At 32.6% G+C, this 25479-nt stretch overlaps 1 protein-coding gene across 1 annotated transcript in view; it reads left to right on the plus strand.

Moving 5' to 3' along the window:
* LOC129223914 (alpha-soluble NSF attachment protein-like) overlaps positions 1-25116 on the plus strand; it is a 43650-nt gene extending 18534 nt beyond the window's left edge. Inside the window, exons 3-10 of the mRNA XM_054858294.1 lie at positions 276-392; positions 2016-2062; positions 11458-11529; positions 12096-12151; positions 17691-17775; positions 17903-18007; positions 21763-21831; positions 24807-25116. Coding sequence (XP_054714269.1) covers positions 276-392; positions 2016-2062; positions 11458-11529; positions 12096-12151; positions 17691-17775; positions 17903-18007; positions 21763-21831; positions 24807-24956 — 701 coding nt within the window. The 3' untranslated portion in view covers positions 24957-25116. The remainder of the gene's footprint in view (positions 1-275; positions 393-2015; positions 2063-11457; positions 11530-12095; positions 12152-17690; positions 17776-17902; positions 18008-21762; positions 21832-24806) is intronic.
* The last annotated feature ends 363 nt before the right edge of the window (positions 25117-25479 follow it).

The following is a 25479-nucleotide window of genomic DNA, read 5'->3' on the forward strand; positions in this document are numbered from 1 at the left end:
CAGGATAAGACTGCAGTCTAAGTAGTCTAAGGATGGGGGGAGATAAAATACTTGATCTGCCTGTTGGTTAAAAGTTCAAGAATAAAGTAGTAATCGCTGTAAAAGTTGAAATTATCTTTCAACTTATCCATTTTTTTCCTCATTTTAAAAATTAATGTTCAAAAGAAAAACAGTTATGTTTGTTTTTGTAGTTGCAGCTGCAAAAGTGTTTAACTATAAACGTAGTGATATAAAAATTTTATGCAAAATAAAAACAAAAATATTTGCTTTTGTAGCTGCTGGTGGAGCCTATTGTGAAGCAGCAGAGTTGCATTTAAAGAGTGGCAGCCGTCACGATGCGGCAACAGCTTATGTGGATGCTGGAAACTGCTATAAGAAAACAGATCCTCAAGGTATATTAAAGTATTTTTATTTCATTATCCAACAGAAGCCATTTACCATGTTTTCTGAGGCATAGGGCACAACCATGAAATTTATTATAATCTTCAATGTTCATCTGGTGGGTGATCTACCTTGGTAGTAAGTCAGTTACCTTCTAGAAGGCATCTCTTTGATGCTATGTAGGAATAATTTGATTTCAATGGGGTCGTTTCCGAAATTAAAAAAAAAAAAATTCTGAAAGAGCATGCTTAAAAACATAGGATCTGACCATTTTTTAAGTAATTTATTTAAGTTTAATATTTAAAAAAAAATACTTAAATCATTGCGCTTTTATTGTTTACACTTCTGTCGTGTGACATCACAAACGATGAAATGCCATTCAATGTTGCCATTCATAGAACAAAATATTTAATTTGCATCTTTACTCACCTGTATTGGCAACAATATGGTTGACAGGAAGCGTAGAGTGCAATTTTAATTTGCTGCTCGATTATCATAACGTGGAAACGTAGTAGAAAGATGCGCCAAATTGCATCATTTGTGACGTCATAAAGACCACTCCTTGTTTGAAAAATCAGACGTTTAAAAAAATTAATTAAAAAAAAAAACTGTTGGGAAAATGAAAGTATTTTCTGGGTCCATGTAATTTTTTTTTTTTTTTTTGCTCATTCTATCCATTTCAATGACTAAAAGTAGTACTTTTGACTGAAGGAAACCACCCCATTGGCATCATTTTTGAATTCTTTGGCAAACCACACAAGTAGATTGCCTACAACATAACTCCCTAATTTTTAGAAATCCTGAATATTTTTTAAAAAAAGTTAGTTTTTGTTATTTGGAAAATTGGGGTTTTAAAGTATGAAAAGGCCTTATTGTCATTTGATTATTTTCATCATCATTTATTTGTTCTCTTTCTTTTTCCTCCTCATCGTCACAGTTGGTTGATAACTATATATTTTATAGATAACTGTTAAATTTGTAACAGTTTTCAAAAAAAAAAAAAAAAACTTCACTTATTAAAAATATAGTTTTTAAGAGTTAAATGTATGAAACTTCTCCAATAAAAAATAATTTATGCCTTGAATATATGAATATCTTACATATCAGGGTTGGATTCAAGCACAAATTGGGTTTGCTTTGCAGCTCCTTCATGTGCCCTCCTTGTGCCCCCCATGTGTTCCCTCCTTGCAGCTATATAGTAAAAACTTCACATCTTAAAATTAGACCTTTCACAGAATTTCATTTGTGAAAACAGGTCTTTCATCGATCGATTCATCTGAAATCAAAACATCAGTAAAAAAAAAAAAAAAACTTTCATCTCCAAATTATTTTGAATAAAGTCCTTTAGGCGAAAGGGGTTTCAGATTAGGTTTTTGATAGCTGAACATGCTCTGATACAGTATGACAGTATTTTTTTCACAAAAAATAAATAAAAGAATAATGGGCAAAAAAATAATTCTTTGTATCACAAAAAAATTCTTTTTTTTTTCACAAAATTTGAACCTAGAAATAAAAGCCTGGATCAACTCCTGTGCATATAATGACAAAGATACACATAAATGCAGTGTGTTAAGTTTTTAGTTTGACTGATTTTGCTATATTTAAGTATTTTAATATTGTAATATTTGTTGCAGAAGCTATCAGTTGTCTCATGAAAGCTGTGGAGCTGTACACAGATATGGTACTGATTTTTTTTTACCTTCTTTACTTTTGAAATACAGAATGTTTCCATTGCTAAAATTCCCTTGTGGCCGAGTGCAACAAGTCAATCAGCTAAGAGCCACGTGGCACTACTTTATTGCAATTGAATCAATTATTTCAAAAGCTGTAAAATGTATGTTTTCTAGTTTTTGCGGACACATGCCAAAAATAAACAAACAATTAATTAGACCGGGATTCTGCTTTTGACTGACTACTTAATGGGAACATCTGCCTGTCAACCCAGGTCACGAAAACTTAGATACAGTAAACTTCCGAATATCAACGGTCAGAGTATATGTTGTAGGCTTTGGTTCCAATGGGCTGTTGCACCACTGAGGTTAAATAACAAAAATGAATACATAAATAAGCATAAAGTAATGTTTTTCACCTTAATTTACCTTTAATACTGGGACGAAATTCATCAAACTTTTCTTAAGTTCGTAGAAAAAAAATTCAGATTTTTAATAATTTGAATTTTTTCCACTTTCACCCATTAAACTGTAAAATTGCACCAAGTAAGGCAGCCTTCACTAACATTGTACTCTAAATTTCACCAATCTTCAGTTCTCTCAGCTTCTTTGAAAAGAATCTTCAGTTTGAAACCGCTTTGTTCGCAGCAACATTTCTTAAATTGTGTTCTGTAGAACTCCATGGTTCCATGGAAATGACTTGAGTGTCCCATGAAGCTTTCATTCTTTCTTTTCAAATTTGCCTTTTATAAGATTGATAAAAATGAGGTTTAAGTGAAGCTTTTAATCAATACAGTAAAACCTGTGAAGTTGACCATCCTTGTAAGTTGACCACCTATCTAAGTTGACCGCTTTTTTCAGGCACGTAATGAGCCCTTATCATATAAATCAACCTCTATAAGTTGACCACCTGCTTAAGTTGACCACTACAGTAGTGCATCACAGGTTGCACTACTGCAACTTACACAGGTTTCACTGTATTTTCTGAATGAACTGTAGAAAACAATGTAAATAAATGATGGAATAAAAACCCAATCATCAGTGTATTCAATTACACCAGATCAAAAATAAGAAGCTTTATTGAAAAGTTGTTTAACTAACCCTTGCAATAGACATTTAAATTTATGTCATTTATGGAATTAAGTTGCAGTTTGACAAATGAATATTCTCAGTTGTAATGAAAGGCCATGTGTTGGCTCTTTTATTCATTTGCAACTATCTATATATACAGGGTGGGCCAAAAGTATTGAGCACATTTAATGTTTGAAAAAAAAAAAGAAAGGATAAATTGGGGCAAGTAGATGTTCAATTTTTTATTGCAAAGACAATATAATGCATTTTTATATCACACAATTTTTCCATGCCTAAGTTCCACGTGAGCTCGATTTGTTACTAGTAAAATATGCATATATTTGTTACTAGTAAATTAGTCTGAAATTCAATTTCACGCTAAATGTTCTTCAGCATTTCAGCAGGTATTCCTCCAATTACTTAAACGGCTTAGCGGTTTTGCTCATCAATCTCCCAAACTGGAGGTGTTTACACTTGGCCCCTAACAAGCCCTCAAAAAAAAAAAAAAAAAAAATTAAGGGTGTAATGTAGACTGATCTCAGTGATCGTTTGCAGACTAATGCAATCAGTAAATCTTCTTGCAAAATGCTGTCATGCTATGCAGTGGCGGATACAGGGGGGGGCGTCATGACCCCCCCCCCCAAACCGTCCACAATAGTATCTGTCCGCATTGTGCTGAAGCACTTTATGCATAAAATGTAAATCTTTTCAATTCATTAACTATTGTTGAAAGTAAATATTTGAACTACTACTTCACTTCATTGTTTATGAAATCAATTTGCAACATTTAATCGGCAATTAGGTGCTTTATTTGTGGCCGACTTAATGCTTTTTATTGATCCCCAAGCAGTTTCAGAAATTTTTTGTTACCGAAAAGGTACGTTCGTTCATGGGGGGGGGGGGGGGACAGCATGACCCCCCCCCCTTTAAAAGAGTTTTCTGTATCCACCTCTGGTGCCATGTACAGTGCCCGCCAGTTTTTAAAATCACATTTATTCTGAGTACATTTGATTTATGATGCAGATAATTTTATAAACCGACCTACCTACATCAAACAAAACCCAGAGAAATAAATTTCTATGTATGTTTTATTTTAAGTGTTTCAAAAATAGAAAATAAACACGAAGTACATTTTTTAAAAATTTACTCAAAGGTAATAGCTGTAAAATTTTATTTTACTATTTCCAGAATTAAGTAGTCATAAACAATACTAAAATTGAAACTCCTACCTCATTCTGTCATGTTTCTTCCCGGGGAGAGCTTGCTTCGTCAAGACATTCTAAGTGGCTGCAATTCACGTCTTATCTCTGGTGAAAAAACTCACTCAACAAATTTAATGATTTTAAATATGTATATTGAAAACTACATACTACATTCTAAATTCTAATATTACATTTATACACAAGCAGACTAGACGCGTACACACAGTTGCGCTACTTGCTACTACACTACTTCTCAGTTCGTATATGAAGTTCTGTCCTGAAACTCGCTCCGAGCGCCCTCTAGCAGGCAACTGAAGACAAGTCTTTTTTGAACACTCCCCACTTGAGTTTCGGGGTTTTGCTCAAACGGAACTCAACATAGCACATCATGGTCTGTATTTGTCCGGCAATCGAACTAACCGTCCAAATCTCGTGGTGACTGGAGGAAGCCCAGGAGTCTCAGGTGCATCCGGAATAGCCTCAGGAATTTCTTGACTTTTAGTATCATTTCTTTTAGGTTCGTCGTTGATGGGGAGTTTTTCTTCATCGAGTTCCAAGGGACATAGCTTCCGAATAGGCCTAATCAGTATTCCTGATTTCGTTTTTATCTTAGCCGTTCTCGCAATAGAATCTTTGCTGAGATAAATTGACAAGATTCTACCTAGAGGCCAACATATTCTTTTTAGGTTTTCATCCCATATCAAGACGATATCACCTATCTTAGGATGATAGATTTTTTTTTTCATAAATGGCCTCTGCCGCAACTGACTTAAGTATTCACTACGAAATCTGAAGCGCAAATCCGACATCAATCTTCTCCTATAGATGAGTCGTTTGTTTAATTCCTTTTTGTCTGATTTTAGATTGTCTAAGTCTACTGTGAGACTACTGCGAGTGTCTTTTATGAACAGTTCAGGCGTTAAAGGATGCAGATCATCGGGATCGTCACTGATGTAAGTCAGAGGACGAGAATTTAATTGACTTTCGCAGTCGCAGAGTACTGTCTCCATTTCTTGGTAGTTCAAAGAAGAGCAACCTAAGACTTTTTCTTAGGATTCTTTTTAGCATGCCTATCAAGCGCTCCCAGAACCCACCCCACCAGGGCGTGCTTGGAGGAATGAATTTCCAGATTATGGGAGCAAATGCTATTTTCAATTTTTCAATGTTGATCTTTTTTAAGGAGTTGTCCGCGGCCGATGAAATTCGTGCCATTATCCGAGTATATAATGGTCGGGCGACCTCTTCTCGCTATAAATCTTCTCAGAGCTAAAATGAAATTGTCTGTTGACAAAGCTGCTAGTAGTTCCAAATGAACAGCGCGATAGACAGCACAAGTAAAAATAAGGATCCAAACTTTCTTCTTTTCTTTGATAATCAAAGGACCAGCGACGTCCACCCCAATAACTTCGAATACCGAGGCCTCTCGTACTCGATCCTCTGGCAGTGTACCTTCTGGAATGTCGGGTTGTTTGACACTAAATCTTTGGCAAACGACACAGGTTCTGATTATCTTCTTGATAGTTCTTCGGCTTTTAAGAATCCAATAATTTTCTCTAAGAGCCACCATTAAAGATTGTACTCCTGGATGTCCAAGCTCTTGATGTTTGCCTAAAATAAGACTCTTCACAACATGATGATCGGATGGTAGAACTATTGGAATTTTGAAATTGTCATCTTCTTTACTCATCGTAAGCTTCGTTTTAACTCTTAAAATTCCATCATCGTCCGTAAATGTTGCCAAAGGTTTCAGAAGATGAGTCTTCTCACTCAATTCATCATGTTGAACTTTTCTCAAGATTTTTAGCTCAGCTCTTTTAATTTCTTCGCTAGACAAATTTCCCGATTTTTTTCTTAATCCTCTAGAATTTTCATAAAATCGATATATCCAACCTGTAACTCTAATTATTTTCTTGTAGGAAGGGATATTGTTATAGAATTCGTCACTCTTCTGATTCAAAGACGATACTATAATCTTCTTCTTTTCAGCACTTATGTTAGTTTCATCAGGTGAAAGTGCGAAATTTGGCCATTTCTCTCTCGAGTCTCTTAGCCATGCAGGTCCTTCGTGCCATTGTTCCTTCAGTAAGTTTTTTACCGAGCATCCTCTTGAGGGTAGATCAGCAATATTTTGCGCTCCAGGAACAAAATTCCATTCAGATGTTTTTGAGAGTCTTCTAATCTCGCTGACTCTGTTGGATACAAAAATCATCCAAGGACCTTCTTTCGTAATCCAATACAGAGCGTCCGTGGAATCACTCCAGAAAAATGATTCAATTCCTTCCAAACTCAAATCTGTCCTCACTGAATTTGCTAATCTAGCTCCAATATTGCATGCTAGTAATTCCATCCTTGGAATGGATATCCTTTTCAATGGAGCAACTCTAGATCGAGCTTGAATTAATTGGCAAGTGACTTCACAATCGTTTTCTACTCTTAAAAATACACACGCAGCATATGCCAATTTTGACGCGTCACAGAAAGTGTGGAGAGTCATTTTCGATTCACTTAGATCTAAATGAGATAGTCTACGTGGAATTTTCAAATATTTCAGTTCGGATAATCCCTTTTTCCATTTTTCAAATTTTTGAATTATTTCTTCTGGTAATTTTGAATCCGAAGAGATTCCTAATTTCCAGCATTCTTGAAGGAGCAATTTTGGCATTAATGTTACTGGGCAAGTGAATCCTATTGGATCGAATATTTGGTGAGCTACAGACAGAATTTTCCTCTTTGTAATTTGTTCATCTTCGTTCCCTGTTTGGATCAGTTGGCAGGATAAGTTATCGTTTTCTCTATCCCATGCTAAACCTAACACTGGTACTTCCTTTTCTTCGTCGGCAATAGAACTATCACTGACCGGTTCTTCTATTTCAGGTAGAAAAGTATTTTTCCATCCACGTAAATCAAATTTAGCTGGTTTTAGAATTTTCTGAGTTTCTGTTCTAAAATGTTCCAATTCAGCAACCGAGTCCACGCTTGCAACACAATTATCAACGTACAATGAATTTTTCAGTTTCATTGCAACAGTCTTAAATGGCTCTTCTACTTGATCTAAAACATGATTCAAAACTGCTAAGAGTAAAAATGAGGAGCTTGAAATGCCGAACACGACTCGGCAATGCCTATAGGTGACTTCTTTTTGGGGATCTCCTTCCTTCCACCATAGGAATCGTAGAACGTCTCTGTCGGAATCATTTAAGGCTATTTGTAAAAAAGCCTGCTTGATATCCGAAATAACTCCGATTTTTCCCCACCTAAATCGGTTTAGAATAGCGGGGATCAGCTCAATAAGGTTGGGACCTTTCTCAACACATTCGTTTATTGATACGGAATTTCTTGTCTTAGCGGATCCATCGAATACAGGACGCACTTTAGTGGTGGAATTATCTTTAAACACTGCTCTATGAGGCAGATAATGTGTACCCAGACCCACAGGACCAGCTTTCTTTTGGTCAACTTTCTCAATGATGCCTTCTTTTTCCCACTGGTAAAAAACCTCTTGATACTCTGTTAATCGATTCTTCGATTTTAGGGACCTTACTGTATGCTTGAGTCTTTTCCGAGCTAACTCTTTGTTGTCAAGTAAAGGAGGGTGTTGATCTAACCAGGGTAAATTAACCTTGTATCTTCCTGTACTGTCCCTACTAACTGTTTTTCTGAAATGTTCTAATGCAAGTTCTTGGGTTTCTATTTGAGTACGTTTCGTACAATCATCCTTAATTCCCAAGGTGTCTAAATTCCAGAGATCTGTAATCTTCGCATTGTTTACATGTAGTGACAATACTAACATTGAACTATTTGTTTCTGTGGTTTCTATATCAGATTTACCCATGATAGTCCACCCTAGTCGAGTTTCTGCCGCAACCAAGCTTCCTGAAATATGTTTTATATTTCCTGTTAACAATTTACCAGCGTAATCAGCACCAATAAGCAAATTAATTTCGTTAGGATTCTTTTCATGCAAGCAGGAATCCTCATTTATCGCTGCATCACTAAGTTGAATATTCATATCCTTCAATCGTTTTAAATAATGAGGATCAGTCATTTTAGGCAGAGAAGCACAAATTTTCTTTTGATCTAAAACTTCTAATTCAAAGTTATAGTTTTCTTCAATATTTGACAGATTAATGAAGTATCGTTGATGCGTTTCCGCATGCGTAATTCCCCCAAATAACCCATGACTCACGTATTCCTCTCCTAATCCAGTTAATTTCATTTTTCTTGCAGCAAATTTTGAAATGTAAGACCTTTGGGATCCTAAATCGATAATTAGTCTTAAAAAATGTTTTAAATTATTTTCTTTAATGTACACAACTAAAGTTTGAAGATAAACTTCCCTAGAGCATTCGTTATTCGCAAGTGTTGTGTTCTCATTTATTTCAGAACGTTTGTTTGGTTTATCTTCATTAATGTCGGAGCGTTTATTTTCATCCCAACACATAATGTCAAGATGTCTTTTCCCACAAATATTACATTTAACTTTCGCCTTACATGAAGCACTCAAATGCCCGATGCCCAAACACCGAAAACAAGAGCCCTTTTTAATCAGCATTGATTTCCTTTTTTCAAGTGGCAAGCTTTTTGCAAAACCACAATTAATGCTAGAATGCGATGCTTCCCGGCAAAAAAGGCATAATTTAGATTTTGAGTTGTTATCGTATGCACATAATTCACTAGCAGTAGGATTTTTTATTCTTTCGATTTGAGCTTTATTTCTTGCCCCACTCTCCGAAGATCTCCTGTTGTTTACGACTTCATTTCCGCGCGGGGGGAAAGAATTACCACATGGCCGTGAAGATTCGGGAAAAGTTTTGGTTTCATTTGGCTGAGTTATGAGTATCATGCGTTCGCAAGATTCCACTTCTCTCTTTAGAAAATTAATTAGGTCGGTAATTTTATTCTCTTGGGCCTCATGGTTTTTGTTAAAGTCCAAGGCCAAATCGCCTGGAATACTTCGAATTAAAATGGGAAATAATAATGTTCCGTAGCTATCTGGCTCAATTCCTAGACTTTTTAATGCGTTAATTTCAACTTGACATTTATCATACAATCTTCTTAAAGCAAGAACATTTCTAGAGTTTCTACAACTTTCTAAACTAAGTAAATTCGCCATGTGCCTGTCGATAATCAATTCTTTCTTTCCGAAACGCGATTCCAATATTGAAATAGATTTAGAATAATTTTCTTCCGTTATTGATAAACCAGAAATGGCCAATTCCGCATCTTTACATAAATATGACTTTAAATAAGAAAATTTCTCGACATTCGATAGGTTGTAATTTTCATGAACGGCAGTTTTAAACCTTGACCAAAATTCTGGCCACTTACAAATATCACCATCAAAGGTTTCATTAGTGAGCCGCGGAAGCTTTACATATGTCGGCGAAATAGTTAAATCTGGTTTTGGGATGTTAACGCTAGCAGTTGAATTCTGGTTAAATTCTGTATTCAGGTGTTTAGACTTAACAGTCGATTGATTTAAATTCATGTATTTCTTTGCTTTGAATCTCCAGGTTATTATTTTTTCTCGATATTCTTCTGTTGATTCTAGTTCCTTATCTACTTCCGTAGGAGACCATAATTGTTCTAGATCTGAATCCACCAATTTAAGCGATTCAAATTTATCATTCAATTGTTCAAGGAAAAGATCAAGTTCGCTATCTTCCGTTACTTCGGTTTTCTTAATTTCTATTTCAATCTTGTTTAATAGTTTAGTAACTGAAGATCGTAATGTAGTTCTTTTTCTTTTCAGTAATTCAATGTGTTGAGCGTTCTCAATTGATTTTGGTGTCGCGTTCTGAGCCATATTGCAGCCGCTTATCAATTTCAATTTTAATACAATATTCAAATTATTTTGCAAAATATATCATATATAATCATTCATCTCAACATTTAAAATATGATATTCCAGTAATGCAATTATATCATATACGATCATATGTCTCAAAATTTAAAGTTATGATATTCTAATAATGCATATATATCATATCATTAATATAGCAAGCTCTCGGGTCCCGGCAGGGATGCCATGTAAAATTTTATTTTACTATTTCCAGAATTAAGTAGTCATAAACAATACTAAAATTGAAACTCCTACCTCATTCTGTCGTGTTTCTTCCCGGGGAGAGCTTGCTTCGTCAAGACATTCTAAGTGGCTGCAATTCACGTCTTATCTCTGGTGAAAAAACTCACTCAACAAATTTAATGATTTTAAATATGTATATTGTAAACTACATACTACATTCTAAATTCTAATATTACATTTATACACAAGCAGACTAGACGCGTACACACAGTTGCGCTACTTGCTACTACACTACTTCTCAGTTCGTATATGAAGTTCTGTCCTGAAACTCGCTCCGAGCGCCCTCTAGCAGGCAACTGAAGACAAGTCTTTTTTGAACAATAGCTATTGCGGTATGATTATTAGAATAACAAAATTTGAAAGTTGATCCAACATCTTTGGAAATTTTATTATAAGTTTTTGTAGTTTTCAAAGTGTCCCGCTCTTGGGTAAAAAGGGCATTGTTTAACATCAAGCATTTTTCTGACATTTGTTGAAGCAAGAAAATTTACCTCTGCCTTTTCCTCATCTTCCAAGGCAGATTCCTCCATTTCTTTATGTGGCACAACTTTTGAATTTATGTCTGCAGCAATTTTTTTACAAGTTATAGCTGTATTTTTCAATTTTTAACGTATACTCTCCAAAAACTTGATTAATAAAACAGTAATAATGCTTTTATTAAAGGATAGTTTTAACATGTTTTGAAATTGTAATATTGTAATGATAATTGTAATTGTAATGATTCTGTACTTCCAGATTTGATTCTTAAAAGCAATTGATTTTATAATCAAGTGATTTTATAAGTGGCGGTTACTGTACTGTGAAAGTTATTAAATGTTTAAAATGTTGTAGTATACAGCTGTTTGATGCTGTGTTTGTTATACTATATTGAAAAAACATACATACCTCAATTTGATTTTTTTTATTTTACAAGCATGACATACACTCGATGCTTTTGGCCCACTTTGTACCATATGTAAAACAGGGTTCTGAACTTCTTTGTGAAGTTGGCAACCAACTCTATATTTACTCATTGTGTTTTCATTCTTGTTTTAATTCTTTCCTTTAGGGTCGTTTTACTATTGCTGCGAAACATCTTGTGTCTACAGCTGAAATTTATGAAACAAGTGATATTGAAAAGGTGACTTATTCTACTACTTAGAACCATGAAATTATAGATAGTATGAATGTTTTCATTAAATTTATTTTGTACTAGTGGCCTGTCCCGACCTTGTTTGGGTTAAAAAGTGATCTGTCTTTAAAAAAATATTATGCAGGTACTTTTAATTTAAAACTGGATAGTAAGCAAAATTTTTTGTTTCCTTTTTATGAGATTTGAAACAAATTTTTTTACCTCATTTCCTGATCAAGAGAGACCAACACATAATTCCCACTCAGCAATATAATCTTCCCATATGTAACATTCATAAGAACTTTTCATTAGAAGGTGTAATCAATTCAATTGGAAAAGAAAATATGCAAGGACCATAAGGTTACAAAGAATATGAGCCAACTGATCTACTACAGATTATGTAAACTTCATGTGTATGATTTCAAAATAATTTTCATTGCATGTGTGTGTGTAATATTACATTAAATAATGCACAATTGATTAAAAAAAAAAATAATAAATAAATTTTTTCTAATAAAAACAGTCTTATTTGCATTTTGAATTCACATAACATGTAATTTTTGTTTATTTTCCAGGCCATCAGTTGTTATGCGCAGGCTGCCGATTATTACAGAGGGGAAGAGTCCAACAGGTAAGTGAGGTGTGACAGGTTTACTTACCTTAATATTTTTCAGCAGATGTATTTTCTTGCCACTCCCCCTTTTTTTTGCAAATGTTTAATATATGACTTTTAATTTGGTTACTTTTAATTTTCTGTTATAACTATTTTAGTTAACATGGTTTATATTTTTTGCTACTACAGTCGTCCCTCGCTACTTCGCGCTTCAACTTTCGCGGCTTCACTACATCGCGGTTTTTTCTATTTTTTTTTTCTTCAAATATAGTAAATAGTTTTTTTTATGCGCTCGTGTAAACATTTTTCTACAAAAAAATAATAAAGTATATGTCTTTTAAGTAAGGTAAGCTTTTAAGTAAGGTCTGAGGGGCTAGTTGTACTAGTTGAGGGAGTGGAAGTATAAAATCACCGAAGAAAGTGTAGGGAATCCCATTTTTACCGTTAAGCACTAACTGGAAAGTATAAATCACTGTATTATTACTAGGGGATAAATACATCTGTAAATGGCATTCAACAATGTACTAGCTTTTTTAAGTTGTACACGTAAATGTAGAGGAAGACGGGGACACCTATGGTCACTAACGGGCAATTTATTCTTCATCGAACAAGTTGAGGTTTTTTCATAGATTAGTAGTAGTGTATAAGAACTGCGTGTGTGTAGTTTATTTCTCAATAATTAACAATGTGATATCTATTATTTCTAACACATCTAATTTTCTCATATTTTGTGCAATATATTAAGTAATAGAAATGTAATGGTGGCTAAGGGTGCTGTTTCATGTCTAGTGGACTCTAACTATGATAAAAACCTATTTAAATCGCCATAAGAAAGTTTTATGCGCTCTAATTAGAAAAATATATACAGAATCCTACTTCGCGGAAATTCAGATATAGCGGTCAAGTCTGGAACAAATTAACAGCGATAAACGAGGGTTGACTGTAATCACATTTATGATTTATACGAACCCCTATTAATCATGTAGTAGCTGAATAGTCATAAATTAAGAGAGAAAAAGGAGGTTATGTTTCGAGTTATAAACCCTCATGTTGTTATAGAATGTAAGGTTTAAAAGCAGTGTTCCTTAAATTGTGTTCTGTGGAACGCCAAGTTCCATGAAGATCACTCAAGGGTTCCAAACGTTCAAATTAGCCACTTAAAAAATAAGATTTGATTGAAGTGTTTAATCAGTATTTTTAGAAAAAACAGTTCAAAAAATATCAATTGTGGATTAAAAAGCCATTTATTGTCAATGTATATCCTTAAATTATGTCAGCTCTAGACTACGACTCTTTTATTGAAATGGCACTTGATCCTTCCTTGCAACAGAAATTTAACATGATGCCATTCATCAAAATTCTGGTGCAATTTAAAACATGAATGTTCTTAATTGTCACGAAATTTCTTGTTGGCACTCTTACTATTTGTAACTAAATTTATGTTCTCAACTTATCTATCGACAAAAACTAAATAGTACCACAGACTTGAGGCTGAACCTGACCTCACTGAGAATGCAACTTTCATCCATAAAATTTGATAAAAGATATATCTGTCATTGTAAAAAGTAGAAACCACTTATATCATTAATATATTAATATTAAAACATTAAAATTTTGTTTGAAACAAGTTGTAAATTTTTAGAGAAATTTGTCAATTTTGAAATTACCTTTTTAATGTTGAAAAAAATTTCTTTTGAACAAAAAAAGCATTTTGATTGAATATATATTGCTCCTAAAATGTTGCATGCAAACTGTACTGTTGAGGAAAAAACAGGTTCCTCGATAAAAGTCAGTATTCAAAAGGGTTCTTATCAGGGTTCGCTGATATATATCAGTCGATATATATCACAATATATATCCAATATTTATTTTGAAAATATCATAATATTTTGATATTCTCAATATTTATTTTTTTCAACTACTGTATTTTCAATATAAAAATTATATTAATTGTTGTAATATTGTTCATTTATTATTAAAAATAACCACAATGTTATGTACTATATTTTTATGATGTATTAATACATCATTAATATAACAAAATAATATAATATTCTTTTTATATTTTATACTCATAACGTTATGAGTGATGTAACAATTTTAATTCATATTAAAAGTGCCTAATTAAATATTAAATTTGTCAGAAAAAAAAGAAAATGTCTTCTGACTGTGCACCGACTAATGACTAATGCATATTATTTATTCCGAATTATATAACTGTAAAAAAAAGAATGAGTAAAACAGCTAATATTAAATTAACTCCATTAAAATCGATAAAATGTAAAATAAATTATTAGATATAAATAATGAAAGAAACCTTACTTTCAAGCCTACATATTGTACAAATAATATAATAAAATAAAGAGTGATTAAAGATACATTTCTATTTTGATGACTTTAGTTTGTGCTGATTGAAAATATTGGATAGATATCAAAATATCAGATATATATCAAAATATCGGATATTTTCGGTATTTTCGAAAATATCATGATATTTTCGAACCCTGATTCTTGTAAACAATTTAAGAAACACTTATAAAGTATAAGACTTTACTTTTTTTAGTACTCTTTTTTTTTTTTTTCTAGGTAAAGTTGTTTAGACTTTATTTTTTAATAGTAGTTTAGAACAATGTGGTTTTCCTAGATTTTCATTTTAATATTGAATTTAAAATTATGTTTAGATTGTTTTTTATCAAATAATGAAACATCCAAACCAGAGATGTGTTGTTCATGAACAAATCCTTAACAAAAAGAACAAATCCTTAAAATGTATGGATCCTTTCATTCACCTAAAAAATGAACGACCATTCTTTTGAATGGTGAGCAGTTTGCAGCACTGAATTGATACACTTGTGACAAAAATCACTTTTTATTTTTGAATTACATTCATCTTTGATTTTTGAACTCCTAATCAACCTGAAATTTACTTTTTCTCAGTGCATTACAATATATTCATGTCGAATTTTTTTACTTTCTGCTTTATTCATATATTTTCTTTAACCGTTGCAGTTCATTTGCAATTTTCCAATGTATCCACTAGAAATATTTTCTTTTTTGGGTTACTAGAAAAATGTTTGGAATTTTCACTTTCTGTCCACGAACCTGCTAAAATCCTTCTCACACTTTCTCTCGCCAAAATTATTTCTAAATACTTTTCATCACTTTTCTGGCGATCCTTTTGTCTTCTATAACATCCCTGTATCAATTACCATCCATATTGGTCTAAGATCCCACTAGGCTTGACCTACCCTCATTGAGTTTCCTAAAATTGTTACCATATATGAAGAGTAAAAGTTGTAAATAAAACATGAAAGTAAGAATTTTTACCTCTTTCACGTGAACTAATCAGTTGCCAGGCTTTGAAAGGTGCCTAAAAATGAGTAATTTACCCTCATCGAGTTTCTGAAAATTGTTATCATAAATGAAGAGTAAAAAGTGGAAATAACACACTAAACTAAGGTCGCCTACCTTTTTCAGCTCCCTAATCAGATTTGTCAGGGGATAAAAGGTTTTCAATGAGGGAGATAATTTACCCCTCATTGAGTTTCCGGAAATTGTTGTCATAAATGAAGAGTAAAAGCTGTAAAGAAAACCTTAAAGTAAGGTTGCCTACCTGTTGCGTGTAAACTAATCAGGGTTGCCAGGGGCTGAAAGGTGCCCAAAAATGAGTAATTTATAATCATTGATTTTCCAAACCTTTTTGTCATAAATAAAAAGTAAAAGCTGTAAAGAAAACATTAAAGTAAGGTTGTCAGGGGCTAAAAGGTGCCCAAAAATCAGTAATTTACCCCCATTGAGTTTCCACATAAGTTACATAAAAAAATGTAGGTAAAAATATTACAAAACCAATAGTATGGGGTTGCATAAGCGAAAGTGCTCCAATCATAGGGTGGCGCTATTCAAAGTTTCAATATTGAAACTTCAAACAACTTCCATCTTTTACTCTTTGTTTATGATAACAGTTTTTGGAAACTCAATGAGAGTAAATTACTCCTTTTTATGTACTTTTCAACCTCTGGCAACCCTGATTAGTTCATGTGACAGAGGTAGAAATTCTTACTTTCGCATTTTATTTACAACTTTTACTCTTCATCTATGGTAACAATTTTAGGAAACCCGATGAGGGTAGGTCAAGCCTTGTGGGATCTCGCCCTATATTGATTTGGCTTCATTTTTAACTTGGTGATTTCCAAGTCGCTCATTTTACATTTAATATCCAGTGATTTGTAATAAGGATTAATACTGTCTCATGTTTCTACCATTTTAAAAAAAGTTTTGAGGGTTTTTTTTTCCTTTCTTCAGTACTGTGAAAGAATAATTTTGAAGCTCCCTAATATTTAGGCGAGTCTCTTTTTTTTTTAAAATCAAATTATCCGATAGTCCAGCTGAGTTATCAATGTATTCGTTGTTACTTTTTTTTTCGATATTGGTAATACTGTATGTATGTATACAGTGCTGTAGCTGGAGAAAAAAATATTTGAAGGAACGCACATCTTTCTTTTGAGTAGATGTCATGGTTGATAGATGTTTTTTGAGGGGGGAGGGGGACGGTCAGTTTTGACAACTTACGCCAGTTTTTATTTAAAAAGCAGCCGTTTTATGAAACAATATTTTTGTTACGTTTATGTATATTAAATGTGCATAGTTTTAATAAACATTTCTTTATTCTTGTGTTTTAAATAACACCCTGTTTCTTTTTTTCTTTTCTTTTTTTTGCAGTTCTCTTTGATTTTTTCGTGATTTATATTTTTAAAAACGTAACCGACAGTACGCATTCAAAATTATTTTTTGTTTTATTTTCACCTGTGACCATACTACACTTGGAGTTATATTTATATTTAGAATTAGTGCACTATTTCACGTAAGTTCTATTTAGCAAATTTTCTGACATTACAAACAGTTTATTTATTTTTTTATGTAGTAGTAAAATTTAATAACTTAATTTTGTGACATGCTGAAATGGAACCTGCAATTTTTTTGAATGAAAAACATATTTTAGCATTCGGCAACTGGGAAATATCTTACGAAATTAACTATAATTGCTTTTTACATCTAAACCTGAATAAAGTTTTTTTGATTCATTTTTCATTGGCATATCTTCTTACTTTTAGATGATTTTAGTAATTTTTCCTTCAAAGAATATTACTGATCTATTGAAACATTTCAAATGTACGTGAGTTTGTCATGCAAAGAGATCTCCTGCAACAACTTTTTTAAACAAACGAAGTCATCCAAAGGAACAAGTTAAATGACAGTTCAAAAGATTGAACAAAGCTCTGATGAACAGATCATTAAAAAGAACATTGCCCACCTCCAATCCAAGCCCAAATGAACTGCTTTAAAATTCTGCAAAGCCGGATAAAATATAAAATTGACCAAATGTTCTGTAGCCCTACGAATTCACTTCTTCCGCGAATAGATTAAACTAGTAAAATGAAAACAAGTTGATTTCCCAGAAATTGAGTTTTCTTTCTTTCTTTTTCTTTTTTTCTTTTTTTTTTTTTTTTTTTTTTGACTAAATTGTTTTTAGTTCATTAAAGTGACGTTTTTGTTTCAGTTCAGCCAACAAATGCCTCCTCAGTGTAGCCAAATATTCTGCTCAATTAGAACAGTTTGAAAAAGCAATTGAAATTTACGAGCAGGTAAGTCCACAATTCATAAAAGTTAATATTTAGGTCAAAATGATACATAGATTATAATTACATAATTCATAGGCTTCTGATAAGTTATGTTTTTTTCTGTTTTGCACTGAAATGTTTCCCATTTTAGATAGCTGCCTCCAGCCTTGAAAGCTCTCTGCTCAAATATAGTGCCAAGGATTACTTCTTTCGGGCTGGACTCTGCCATTTGTGTGTTGACCTTTTAAATGCTCAGGTATATGTCTACATTTTAGATGTTGTTATTCAAAGGCTTTTAAATGTGGTAACTTATATAATCTTTTGGATGTAATGAATATTTTGCACAATGCCATTGAATGCATATATTGACAGAATCATTAGTTGATCATTTCTTTTATATATATGAGCAGTTGAGACACTAGCGCAGTCAGAAATACTTTCTGGAGGGGGGTTTTTGATGAAAAATACCTTCTGGAGGGGAGTTTTTGATGAAAAATACCTTCTGATGGGGATTTTTTGATCAAAAATATCTTTTGAATGAGCTTTTTTTGATCAAAACAGCCCTTTCATATGCATAAACTACTGTATTAGATTTTGCATTTATGTTAAAACTGATGGCTCTGGAGGGTGTTTTCACCCCCCCCCCTTTCCTGCGCCACTGAGTTGAGAGCAAAAGTGCTGTACACAGGGTTCGTACGGGTCATGGAAATCCTGGAAAGTCATGGAAAAAAAATTAACAAATTTCAGACCTGGAAAAGTCATGGAAAACAAATATTTTCATTAAAAGTCATGGAAATTTATTTAAAGTCATGGAAAAATGTTTTGGATAGTAAGAAAATTACAATAAGTAAAAGAGCGCTGGAAATATTGAGTTGTTTAGTAATGTTGGCATATAAACTGAACGATCTCAAAAACAAATCCGAGTTTTGAAATCTAATTTCATCCGCTTCTGTTACAACCGCTCGCCTTTTTTTGTAATGCGATTTTACTGCTGGGGCATTATTAATTCTTTTATTATATGTATAGATTCTGTAGTAGTGGACATACACGTTCTTGATTTTGCCACGCCCCCTCAAAAAGTGTAGTTCAATTGCATCAGAGTTCGTTTCAACTACTTGTAAAAAATTCATTGTTAAATTTGTCAGAGTTATTCTCAATATTTTGAAGGCTTTAGAAAATGAAGATTTTAGTCCGGCAATAGAACACAGAAATAGAGGAATTCTAATACTCTAAAACAGGGGTGCCCAACATATAGATCGCAAAACTGATCCTTGTAGCCAGCTGAAATATATCTGGTTAAGAAAAATGGATGTAGTAAAAGCGTGGCTTTACTTTAATAAACAGTGAAGTAACATGGGTGATTAGATGCACTTGTGATATCAAAGGGCAATGTTTTTATGAAGTGAATTTATTATTGGAAACTTAGTCATGACTCATTCAACTTTTGTCCCATTCATTACTATTCTGCCCTTCTTATTAAATATTTAGTAGACATTTAAACATCAGTGTATTGCATTCATTATATTGTTACTTTACTTGAATTTATATGATAAAGACAAATAAGAATAATTTATTAGTTTCTGCAGTGTGCACTGATATTTTTTCAGTCATAAGTAAGTGCTCCCATGAGGTAGTGGCATTCACGTAAAGATTTTTCTAAAGCCCATTTCCAAAAATTGGCTAGTTAAATAGGGCTACATTCAATTAAAATTGGCTACATTCTTCGTATAACATTGTCATGAAAACTTTTATGAAGTCATGAAAAAGTCTTGGAAAAGTCATGGAAATTTTTTATCCAAATTGAGTATGAACCCTGTGTACATGAATAAAGCAAGATTTTGAGCTATTGAATAGTTTAGTAGCCACTTTTTCACAAAATACTGCTGCTGTTTCCTTTTACGGTGACTGTCTATCAACAAAAAGTTGATTGTTGTGTACAAAGTTAACCAAAGCCTGGGTTTCTGTAACAGTTATCTTCCAATCTGCTTGGGGATTTAGATTTTTTAAATATTTTTGCATGAAATTTGTGGGTGACATTCAGCAGGCTGCAAATTTTAAAATTAAAAAAAAAAAATATGTATTCTAAACAAGAGTGTTTGAAATGCAATATATTTAATCATTTTAACCAGTTGAAATTTTCAAAATTTAACCAAATTTTTGTGTGTAAAAAAAATAGCTCTCTTGTTTCTAAATATTAACATATAAAATTTTAAGTAACTTGTTACTACAATGTATTTTTGTTAGAGCTAAATTTCTTTTATAGTTAAATTTATCCTAATTAATATAACAATTAGAAAATAACGTAATCAACGATTTTAGAAGTGACATAGGTCTTATTAATGATAGTGCCCTTTCTAAAATCATTGATTCAACTATAAAGTTGAAAAGGAAGCTATTTTACTAAGGATTGTGGTTGATACATAAGAACCAGCTTATTTGGTAAGTGGACCCTATGCCCAGAAGAAAACATTCCTTGTTTCCAAAGTAGACAATTGAGGATTTAAAAAAGAAAAAAAAAAGTCACACAGAAAGCAAAAAGAAGGGGAAAAAAACCAAAAATGTCAATTCCAAAGAAGCATAGACAAATATATACCATTTAAACTGTATTTCATTACTATTCTCACATTTAATCAAGCCTCCAAAGCAGAATACTACTAAATTTGCAATGTATGTCGCAGAACAGATGCCTGAGCTGCAGAACAATGCTGTTCAAATGTGAGAGGAAAACTCAGAGAAATTTTCTGCAGAAATTCTAGATTTCTGTGAAATATCTGCAGAAAATCTGCAGGTTTTCTGCAAATATCTTCCAACTTAAGACAGAAGTTTGCACAAATTCTGCAAATTTCTTTAAATTAGAAGAAAATCTAAAATTCTTGGAAATTACAATAATTCGGGAAAAATGTTGAATTCAATAAGCCATCTGCAGCAACATTAGATTTGCTTTAAACTTTGAGAAATCTGCAGAATTTGTGCAAAATTCGATCTTGGGTTAGAAGATATTTGTAGCAAATCGGCAGTTTCTGCAGATTTTCAGCAGAAATTTCATATTCTAAATCTGAAAAGATTCTGATTTTTCTAGCATTTTTGGTTCCCCCCCTTATCATTTTTCAGAATCGATCTTCATCCACGGCAGTTTCCTCCTTACATGCCAACATTGAAACACATCCATCGACCAAAATTGCGTGTCTTGTTTGGGATTTCAATCCTTTTGCATCCTGAAAAAAATTTAAATTACTTAGAAAGTTTTGAAGTGTTTTGTTATACACTACCGTAACTCGACTCATTTTATTTATTAGTTAGTTATTTATTTATTAATAACATTATTTTAATTGGTCCTTCATGCCATGTAAAATTAACCGAAAAAAAAAGCATTAGACACCTAGGTTTGGATTTTTATAAAACTTTGTATCTTTGTTCTTTCTATGCATTTTAGCAAACGTTTGAAATATTTTTGGAGAATCTCAATCGGTTTAGGTTCCGCAGAAATGCATAGCAACAGTGAAGCTTTAAGAAAAAAGAAAAAAAAATTCTTGTATGAAACAATTTTGATTTAGGGCTGCCGATTTGTGGAAAAAGTCACGTTTTTTGCTTGTGTAAACAACGTTTGAAGTACTTGCAGAACAATTTTGGTCAAATGATTTTACATTGCAAAACATCGTCAAGTATTCTGCTTTGGGGAATCAAGCTATTAACATTGTCCTCATCAGTTAAATTCATATTTTAGTGAAATAATTTTGTTCTATGTTTTCTTCTTCAAAATTTTAAGACTATGTTTTTTTGATGAATTTAAATGGTGATATATACCTTAGTATTAACCAATGGTGCAGCATGGGAGTGGGGTAAAAACAGCCCCCTTGGTTTTAACATTATTGTAATCCAAGTGTAGTAGTTTTTATACATGTAAGGACTGTTTTGATTTAAAATAACCCTCCAGAAGGCAACTCTGGCTGCATTAGTGTATTAACTATTTATTTTAACATTGGATTGTGAAATTGTTGTCTTCCTCCTTAGTATGCTGTTGCAAGATATGAAGAAATGAATCCTTCCTTCACAGATTCAAGAGAATGCAAGCTTTTAAAGGTATGTAGCCGCATGCAATGCTTGTAGATTTGATTTAATGTTTGTTTTAGCTTTCTGTAAAAAAAAAAAAAAAAAAAATGTTGGTTTGTCGATTCAGCGTTTTTATTTTAGACTATCAAATAGGCCATGTTAAATCAACTTGTCAGTTCAAAAGGAAGGACAGTTATTAATAAAATTGCATGGCTAAACAATCTCAAAAATACCAAAACAGATTTCAACATAAATTTAATTATTCTACAGATTTAAAATGATGTGGCATTGTTCCTGCAAAAGTTCAACTTATACAGTTAACATTTTTATATCACAATACAAATTGTGGTCATACCCATATACAATTAAAAGAATTTAACAGACTTGATTGACTAAGCAAGTTGAAATAAATGGGTTTCAAGCTCTCTTCCCAATAAAACTTTCATAAACAATATCCCGTTCATGCAAAATGTTTTAGAATTGTTCCCATGTAATGTAAAAATTTGTTAAACAAAAAATAAATAGCATGCAATAAAAAAATTTCTGTACCAGCATAGACATTAAGTAAACTTTCTTTGAGGTTGGTCATCGATCTTTCACCTGGACCCACTAGCAGAAACTTTCAAGCCAGTCTGTGACACTATTTTGGGTAGTTGAAAATAATCTGTAACATTATTATTAGTTTTATTTTAAGTTATCATTCTATGCACCAGCTCTTTCTAAAGGTCAAGACTCAGAAATTTTTCAACTGGCCTGTGGCCATTAGACCTAGAAAACTTAGTGGCCACCACTGTCACTGAGTTAGTATAAAGAGGGGGGAGGGGACAGTTTTCACTACTTTCATAAAAATAGAACTCTGTGCTCTATGAAAAACAATTGTTCAATGCATATTTATTTAAATTTGGAAAATTTAAGTTAAAATAGGTTTTTGAATTTTTTTTTCAAAGAATGAATAAATAATTAGTAAATGAGAAGTTGGCAGGAAACTGCATTTTAGATAAAAGTTTCAGTTTATAGCTAAGCCTCCAAAGCAATGAGGATCAAATACAATTGTGCAGATAATAATTCACGTATTTTATGAAAATAATTGAAAAAAAAAGGGCAATTGAACAATTAATTCTGTTTTTTGAAACTTAGGCAAGTAATAGTCTTGTCTATTTCCATTTTGAGAATAACCTATCATGGCTTCTACGTGAAAAATGCATGTTTATAAATAGGTTTTTGACTTTATTACATAAAATTAGTAATAAATTCAGTCCTAAACTACAATTATGATGAAGTAGCCCGTTTTTAGCACATTAAACTCTAAAGCAATGAAGATAATACTCTAAAGACAAAGCTTTGTATTTTTTAAGATAATAGGTAAGAATTATCTGTAAAAAAATTTTGTGCTTCAAAACGTTTGTTAATTGATTATTTTACATTTTGCATAATTTTCAATAGTTTGTACTGCAGTAAACATCCAATTCCGTTTATGAAAACGTAAACACAACAGAGTCTTGCAACTTCTTGGGAATGACCAAGCATAGTGACTATGTCATAAATGGAGACATATTTTCTGAATTAGTAGCAAAAAAATAATTTAAAAATAAATATCCTCATGAGACTACACTTTAGTCGAAAAGTTTTTAGCACTTTTGCATCCAAAGTAATGAGGATAAAGTGAAATTTTAAATATAAAATTTTTCATTTCTGAAGAAAATTATTTTAAAAAAAAACCTGAATTGCAGCACATTTTACATTATTTTTATTAGTAAGTAAAACATCCATTTCTGCCATGTTTTTGAAAACTTAGGCACATAAGCATCTTGTTTACTTTGATCTTGTGAATGACCAAATATGGCGACTATGTTTCTAGCTGAAATGCCGAAGCATCGCCTTTCAGGTCAAAAGAAGATCTCCTAATGGTTTTTGCCAAGTTGTATTTTATTATTTTTTTTAAACTTATCTTCTTTCTTTTTTTTTTCTTTTGTAAAATTATCTGCAGGCCGCTGAAAAATCTGCAATGCACATATCACATCTCCCAATTTCTGCTACCCGGGCACCCGGATGATCCATGCTCAATTCCCAACATAGAGAGGTCCCATTACTTCTCATGCACTATGAAGCTTTACAAACAAGATCCAAAATTAAATTGTTAAAGTGCCTGGGAAATTCTCCTCCGAGCTTTATGTTATGTTGTAGGGGATCACAATTTTTGAGAAATAGAAAAAAACAGCATAATTGTTTGACCATGGGCATCCATATGCAAAATTTTAAGGGGGGGGGGGGGGCTCAGATATTTTCTCCATGGTTTAGTAGGATATTTTCCTCATAGAAACTGATTTCAGTACAGATTAGAGTTATTAAAATTTGATTTTTTTAATAACTCATTCATTAATGGTTGGGAAGAAATGTTTTTACATTTTTGCTAAGAAAAAGTACTAAAAGCAATAAATTTTTAGTTTCTAAAAGGGGGGAGCTTGAGCCCTCCTTGCCCCCCTATATAGGCGCTCTTGCGTTTGACCACTTCAGTCTTTTGTATATTCCCACATTGTAAGAGTTTGTGTTTGATATGCTCTGTTTCCTCCAGTAATGTATCTCAAGGAGTTAACAATTGTTCATTTTTTTTTTGGAAGATCTTTTAATCTTCAGTGGACAGGGGTGTCACACACAGCAAGGGAATTTCCTAAGAAATTTCCTACCATCCTACCCCGAGTTTTAGCCCCTGTAAAGGGATGGGAATTATTGGAGAAAACTATTTCATTGAGACTCTTGCGTGATTAAACACAAAACAATTTCTATTTGAATGAAATGATAAATATCAGTCACAAAAATGATTTATTCTTTCTTATGCTTGAAGCGGAAGCTGAAAAAAATTTTTGTGATGATAAAAGGCTTCCTTTTAACCATGAAATGTGTGTGTGTGCAACGTATTTGTTTTAGAACTTTGATTTTATCATTTAACTTTTTTGTCCAAAAATTAACATTTTATCCCTTATATAATGTGTGTTTTACATTTTTAGGCTCTCATGGAAAAATTAGAAGAACAAGATGTGGACGGTTTCACCGATGCAGTAAAAGAATATGACTCCATATCCCGCTTGGACCAGTGGTACACCACTATTTTGCTTCGCATCAAAAAATCTATCCAAGATGCACCCGATTTACGTTGATCTTCCCTCTGTTTGAAATCTATATATTTGAGTATAATGTACATAAAGCATGAAAGAAAACTATTTTCAATATCATCGATGATTCTGAAATATTTTGTAAATAATTTTTGTTGAATATTCAATTCCAAATATATATCCTTCCATCTTGTTTTGTTTTCTGTTCCTCTTTCTAACAATGTTTTGTATAACTTATGTGCTTTTTTGGATGACATAAAATTTTGAACTAAACTAGGAAATGTTCATATTCCCATGAACTTTAAATCATGGAAATTTAGCTTTAAATATTTGGATCTGCCATGGACAGATGCAAAGGAGGGGCGATGGGCGATCGCCCCTCCCTTGAGGGGCTCTACTGGCATTTTTTCAACATTGAAATTCTAAAAGTATTTTTAGACAACCTTTGATGGATTTAATGGGACTCTCAACCAGAAATATTTTGGTATTTCTCAAACTAGAAGACTTAAAAACGCGATTTTAAACCATCATTCTTAACGTTAGAGGAAGGAATGAGGTTCAAGCACTT

The sequence above is a fragment of the Uloborus diversus genome, chromosome 6, assembly GCF_026930045.1.
Source record: "Uloborus diversus isolate 005 chromosome 6, Udiv.v.3.1, whole genome shotgun sequence".
Classification (NCBI taxonomy): domain Eukaryota; kingdom Metazoa; phylum Arthropoda; class Arachnida; order Araneae; family Uloboridae; genus Uloborus; species Uloborus diversus.